At 43.5% G+C, this 7500-nt stretch overlaps 1 protein-coding gene across 1 annotated transcript in view; it reads right to left on the reverse strand.

Moving 5' to 3' along the window:
• The window catches only part of LOC143287164 (uncharacterized), a 23345-nt gene that overhangs the window by 11186 nt on the left and 4659 nt on the right, over positions 1 to 7500 (reverse strand). Inside the window, exons 2-8 of the mRNA XM_076595108.1 lie at positions 6816 to 6856; positions 6244 to 6283; positions 5219 to 5287; positions 4540 to 4614; positions 3686 to 3784; positions 1552 to 1665; positions 151 to 261 (exon numbers count right to left, since the gene is read on the reverse strand). Coding sequence (XP_076451223.1) covers positions 151 to 261; positions 1552 to 1665; positions 3686 to 3784; positions 4540 to 4614; positions 5219 to 5287; positions 6244 to 6283; positions 6816 to 6856 — 549 coding nt within the window. The remainder of the gene's footprint in view (positions 1 to 150; positions 262 to 1551; positions 1666 to 3685; positions 3785 to 4539; positions 4615 to 5218; positions 5288 to 6243; positions 6284 to 6815; positions 6857 to 7500) is intronic.

The raw sequence follows: 7500 nt of genomic DNA on the forward strand, positions 1-7500 counted from the left end.
AGCAGAAGTTAGTTCCTTTCCCTTGTGGTTTACGCATATATCGTAACTTGAAAACCGTTTTAATGAGATGCATTTTGACGCCAGAGGAATGTTTGGGCGTAAGGCATGAATGAGTTAAAACAGGTATGAAATCATGAGGTGAGGACTTACCTGAAGACGTGCATACACCGCAGGTCAAAGGGCAAAGCCTCGATTTCCTCTTCTTGTCACCGCAGTCTTTTTCACTGCAGGTGGGGATGATGTCTCGGCAGCTGGTTTCTTCTGGAATTAGACATGTCCCCCTCGAAACCTTTTGTAGTGTGTGTATTAGTAATGTGTATTTTTGTTGTGTGTGTGTTTGTCATGCGTTTATTTTATTGCATAGTAGCTGTGCGTCCATCAGCCATGTGTTTGTGTGCGGGTGGCACTGGGTGATTGTGGAGAGTTTTTTTGGTTCGCGTGTTTACTTGGCTGTTTGATTTGTTCTTCTTCTTTCACTCTGTTTTTAATTAAGATAATATTTTCACGTTGTGGGCATCTTCTATGAAACTGAGGATCTATTTTCAGTGCAATTTTGCTAACACAAACAGATGAACATATGAACAAGCATGAAATAAATAACATTCTTAATAAATGGCACAGAAAAGTCTGCATCACAACAAACGTAAAAACTATCTGGTCCTTGTTTTTACGCTCCCTACGCAAGGGTAAAGCATTGTGAAACACTTAAACAGTTTTTTCTGTCACATTTATAAGAAAGTTCAATTATTTTCATGTTATTCCCAACATCCCTCGGGAAAGATTCAGTCTTGGTATATCATATTTCTGTCTGAGTTATCCACATTGCCATAATTTCGTTGTTTGCCATTGATTCCGATGTTAAATTTGAGATCGATGCATTGCAGTGATGATCCATCTTATGCGAAATACAACAAATAGTTGTGTATCAGTGTCATTACTTTGATGATGTCTTCTCTAACGCCACTGTCATTATCATGATCGTCGTTGTCGTCGCCAGCCTCTCTCTCTCTCTCTCTCTCTCTCTCTCTCTCTCTCTCTCTCTCTCTCTCTCTCTCCCTCTCTCTCTCTCTCTCTCTCCATTTTTCCTCTAAGAATTACATTGGGAAAAGACAAGAAACCAGCTCCGATGATAAAGGAAATATCTTTGATAAAAATAAGGGGGAGAAATCGTAGGCTTGAGAGAGATCGTGGCATTGCGAGACATCGTGGGCTAACAGGGGCTCTTCAAAGTGTTAAACAGGTTCTCTTCAACGACCGTGAATATCCTTCTGTCCCCGGTATTAACCCATATCACCCCAGTCCTTCTCGTGGCCACACCCCTCCAACTCGTTCTTCAGATAACACATACTTTTCATCCTTCTTCTTAAACACATTTTTACAAACTATTTTCGCAGCCAAATATTCCGCACTGTTTCAGTGGCATTTCCGGCGTAACCTCTTACCCACTACACACCGCTGATCCTGAACCCCACGCACACAGCTACACTGAGATTCGTCCTGACACAGTCCCAGTTCCAGCAGTCCCCAGGGACAGAGCGGGCCCATACTTACCGACCTGGCTGCAAACTCCGCAGGTAAGAGGGCAGTGCTTTTCCCTGATGTCTCGCTTGTGACAGGAATCTGTCCAGGCATGGCAGCCATCTGCATAGTCTCTGCAGGTCTCATCTGCACAAACATGGAGTCTGCCCAGTGTACTTCGTTTTTTCGGTTCAACGACTTTTTTTTTTTCTTTTTTTTTTAAAGTGACATGAGGATGATGGTTGAAAGTGAGAGATGAAGGTGGGCACACACACACACACACACACACACACACACACACACACACACACACACACACACACACACACACACACACACACACACACACACACACACACACACACACACACACACACACACACACACACACACACACACACACACACACACACACACACACACACACACTGTATTAGCTCCTGCCCAAAGTATTTTGTGTCGGCAGGATCCTCGGGGGAACTGTCGTCGGACAATGGGTTGTGGTGGCGGTCTCCACTCCCGATTATACACACCCAGTCCAGCTCCGCGACTAGGCCATCGCTGTCGGCAGTAAGGTAACCATTAGTGGATGGTCTCCTGCTTATGTTGAATTTGTATTTGTATTTCTTTTTATCACAACAGATTAAATTTTCTCTGTGTGAAATTCGGGCTGCTCTCCCCAGGGAGAGCGCGTCGCTACACTGACAGCGCCACCCTTTTTTTTTTTTTTTTTTTTTTTTTCCTGCGTGCAGTTTTATTTCTTTTTCTTATCAAAGTTGATTTTTCCATATAATTTCGCAAGGAACAACCCTTTTGTTGCCGTGGGTTCTTTTACATACGCTAAGTGCATGCTGCGCACGGGGCCTCGGTTTATCGTCTCATCCGAATGAATAGCGTCCAGACCACCACTCAAGGTCTAGTGGAGGGGGAGAAAATATCGGCGGCTGAGCCGTGATTCGAACCAGTGCGCTCAGATTCTCTCGCTTCCTAGGTGGACGCGTTACCTCATAAAGCAACCGTCGTCACTCAGCAGTAACGCGTGGTATCCTCTGGTGCGTGGTCTCCTGGTGACCTGACATCGACAGTTCCCTGCGGACTGCCGGGGTTGGGACTGCATGCAGCATATGAGCATATGGGTGTGGACCAGCCGCCGTGGCGAAGTGGTTAGCGTCGCGGACTGACGGCTAGGAGGACGCGGGTTCGAATCCCAGCGGAGGTGGGTTTTTTCAGCCCGTGGCCGGCTCCTACCCAGAGTTGAGTGTGCTGTGGGCTTAAATGGGGAGACTGGGACCACACAGTCGAGTGTCATCCACTTCAAGGATGCGTCTTTGGGTGTGTTGCTCTAATTACCTAACCAACACTGCAAGTGTCTGTATCTCTCGGGCCTGGTTAACGCCCAGATATCATTATGACATGAAGCGTAGAGTACAGCCTTGTCACGTAGTCCCAAACCAAAATGGACCTCCTTAGCAACATCGTCATCATCATCGTCATCATCATTCTCCTTCATCGTCATCAATATAAACAAAATAGTATCAAAGTCTGTGGCCTTTCATGCCCTGCTCTCATGGTGACCTCAGTTTCGATACCCTTCCACTTCCGTGCTTGGGGTGAATCCTGTCAATGTCGTCAGTGTCGGCAGATTCATGGGGGGCTGTTGTTTGAGGGACGTGGTGGCGGTCTCCACTCTGGGAGAGACGCTCACTCAGTCTGGCCCCGCGACTAAGCCATTATTGTTGTTAGTAGGGGGCTTAGTAGGTGGTGTCCTAAGTACGTTAAAACAGAACAGGCACCACTGAACACCACCGAAGTGACTCAGCAGCAGTGCAGGGTCTCCTCTGGTGTGTGGCCTCCAGGTGACCTAACATCGATGGTTCCCTGAGGACTGCCGACGTTGGAACTGCGACGGACGAACCCGGGTGTGGCCGTGTATGGAGGAATCTAAATGAGCGGCGTGGGAGTAATGCTACTGAAACGGCGCAGATGATGGGGCAGCAAAAAAAAAAAAAAAAAAAAAAAAAAAAAAGTGGGTGTGGCAGTGTACGGGGGACTCGGAATGAGTGACAAGCGTGTAATGGCACTGAACTGGCGTGAATGGTGGGGCAGCAAAAAAAAAAAAAGAAATAAGAAAAGGTACAAAAATGCGTTCATGATTGTGTAGACTTACTTCTTCGACAGGTGTCCCCGGAAAAGGGCTGGGCACACTGACAGGTACAGGAATAGGAGTCCAGAGTTCCTCCGTTCTCACAGACTTTGTCGCAGGACGCTGTAACACACACACACACACACACACACACACACACACACACACACACACACACATACACTCACACTCACACGCACACACACACACACACGCACGCGCACACACACACACACACACACACACACACACACACACACACACACACACACACACACACACACACACACACACACACACACACACACACAAGTATATCCTCAGTAATCGTTATGTTCCTCGGGTCGACTGTGTGATTTATTTTATTTGTTTTCAACAAATGTTCAATTCCGAAACAAAAACACACATATAAATAAACAGCTGGTAATGTATACAGTGCTCAAGCAATTGATAAATTACAATACGTTTCGTTTATGGATATTGACTGACTACATCAATTTCACTTTGCCTCTGGTTTGTATTTGTCCTGGAATCATATCCATATTTTATGGTCGTCTCTGAATAAGAAATGCGAAGAGGCAAATGTAAATGGTCAGCGTTTTTGTCGCATGTGTAGTTATTACAATTCAGTTTCCTCTTCGATCAATTGAATTTTCTAATCATTTGTCCCAAATGCTTATCATTAGCATGTCTTAATAACATTGCGTTTATGAACAGCTACACACACACACACACACACACACACACACACACACACACATAAATGTACGCACACGTGAACATCAGTCATAAGTTGTACAATAGAGACAATATTCATAATGTTGTATAATGAATAAAAATTTTTAAAAAAGCAAAACAAAACAAATAAAGAAACTTACACATGTCGGTTGTGAAGTCAGGACCTCCAGTTGACATTTCATGTTCGGTTGTCTCAAACTCTCCTGTTACGTGTGCTGAAAATGTTTTGATATTCACACACACACACACACACACACACACACACACACACACACACACACACACACACACACACACACACACACACACACACACACACACACACACACACACACACACACACACACACACACACAAGTTTCAAGTTTTAATTATCCTTTTACTCCTATTGGAGTATGGAGGATTACTGCAAAATAATCTTTTCATGCCCAGAACAAACATTTCCAAATACACAACAATGTCACATAAAAGTTGAGAAAACACAAATGTCTTTTAACTCCAAAAGTATAACTAGGCAACATTTGCAAATCTAATCATCTTACAGCTAAAATGACTTTTTTGCCTCCTTTGAGCATATTACAAAAATTAAAAACCGATTTTGGAGACAAATGTTTTTAGGAACATATCTATTTCGTAACTGATCATAATTGGGACATTCCATTATAAAATGAAACTCATCACCAATCACAGACATGTTACAAACCTTACAAGGCCGTAACTCTCGTTACGCACACATTTACATATGCATACAACGCACACCCGTTAGTCCAAACATACACACATGCAAATCACCATTCAAGTGTGACTCCTGCTACTCACGTTGATAAGTTTCCGTGTAGTACTGTTCACTGGTCTCTTCCTGCTCCGTGGTGAAAGAGTCGTCTGTGACTGGACATTGAGAAACAACTCACATCAACGGGGGTAGGACAGATCTGTTGGAGGAACGGACACACAGACAGACAGACAGACAAACAGGCTCCCTCCCCTCCACCCCCACTCATCCAACCCCCCGAGTGAAACCGCTTCCACGTCCCCCCAACGACAGTACCCCTGAATCTGCCGACACCAAAGTACCTCGACAAGACAAAGCGAACAAGACGAGGATCGAAACTGAGGTCACCATGAGAGTTGGGCATGGAAGGCCACATGTTTGGGGACTTTTTGTTTGATTATGAAATGATGATGATAATCATGGTGGTGGTTGTGGTGGTGGATGATGATGGTGGTGGTGGTGGTGATGATGATGATCATTGTGGTGGTGGTGGTGGTGGTGGTGCTGTTGCTGCTGATGATGATGTGGTGGTGGTGGTGGTGGTGATGGTTGTGGTGGTGGTGATGATGATGATGAATGATGATGATCATGGCGAGTGATGATTATGATAATGATAATCATGGTGATGATGATGATGCTATGTAGGTCCATCCAGGTTTGGGACAACGTGAAAAAAGCTGTGCGTCGCCCTTTCCTTTCTTAATGATATATCGACTTTAAACAGGCCCGAGAGATAGTCACTTGCAGCGTTATTCAGGAATTTTGAGCAAAGGACGTATGCATGATGTGAATGACCATTGAATGTATTATCCCAGTCTTCCCGTTTAAGCCCATAGCACACTCAGTTTTGGGCAGGAGCCGGCTACGGGCTGAATAAAAAAAAACAAACAAGAACACATCTATCTTTCGCTGGGAATTGAACCCGGGTTCACCCAGCAGTCATTCCGCGGCGCTAACCACTTCGCCACAGAGGCCGGTGAATCCGATGTATCATCAGACTAGCACACAAGGAAAAGGAATCGCAGAACTGGGGAGAGTGTTGATGTGATTGGTTGGGTGCCCCATACCTCACCTGAAAATGGTTCTTCTGAAGTAAAAGGATCTGTTCCGTCCTGAAACAGCAAACAGGAATACGTCATTTAACTGAAGGCAAAAAAAAAAAAAAAAGTGAGAAAAAAAAACAACAACATAAAAGAAAAGGGTAAAGGAAGGGCTTGGATAAAAACTGAAATACTGTCTTAAAAAATGTCAAAGTAAAATTGCAGGTAATATCAGATATCACATAGGAAAAAAACCCCACATCAAATCGAAAAAAATTACATGTATAATAAGATAAATGTGAAGACATAAAATAGAAAGAGAACAACAAAAGAGCAACAATAGACCAGTTTAAACAAGGGAAATGCAATAGACAAACGGACAGGTCTACCAGCGCCAGTGCAGTAAATACGAAGTTAAGCCAAATGCAAGTATAAGTTTCAGTATAATATATATATATATATATATATATATATATATATATATATATATATATATATATATATATATATATATAAAGCAGGAGATATAGTAAAACGTAAGAAAGAGTCTTGTAAGTGCAATATATGAAATCAAACAGCAAACATCTATGTAGGTCTTACTCACATCAACATCTCGCTTCACTATGTCTCGCCCATGCGTGAACGCTGAAAACAGATCAGTAATGTGCAGCATTCACATCGTAATAGTGGAGTGATGGCCTAGAGGTAACGCGTCCGCCTAGGAAGCGAGAGAATCTGAGCGAGCTGGTTCGAATCACGGCTCAGCCGCCGATATTTTCTCCCCCTCCACTAGACCTTGAGCGGTCGTCTGGACGATAATCCGAGGTCCCGTGTGCAGCATGCACTTAGCGCACGTAAAAGAACCCACGGCAACAAAAGGGTTGTTCCTGGCAAAATTCTGTAGAAAAATCCACTTCGATAGGAAAAAGAAATAAAACTGCACGCAGGAAAAAAAATACAAAAAAATTGGGTGGCGCTGTAGTATAGTGACGCGCTCTCCCCGGGGAGAGCAGCCCGAATTTCACACAGAGAAATCTGATGTGATAAAAAGAAATACAAATACAAATAATTATCGCTCTGACAATGTTTTAGCAATAGATTGACACACAGATATACAATTGAAGAGTACATTGTTAGGACAGACATTGTTTATAATGACTTTGTTGCCAGATGGTCTGCATATAAAGCCCTATTTACGAATACGAACTAAAGTTTGTAATAAGTTTTCTATGCATTCTGCAATTACTATATTGTTGTTATAACTATATTATGTATCTTGCATCTCAGTG

This window comes from Babylonia areolata, chromosome 11 (assembly GCF_041734735.1).
Source record: "Babylonia areolata isolate BAREFJ2019XMU chromosome 11, ASM4173473v1, whole genome shotgun sequence".
Lineage (NCBI taxonomy): Eukaryota > Metazoa > Mollusca > Gastropoda > Neogastropoda > Buccinidae > Babylonia > Babylonia areolata.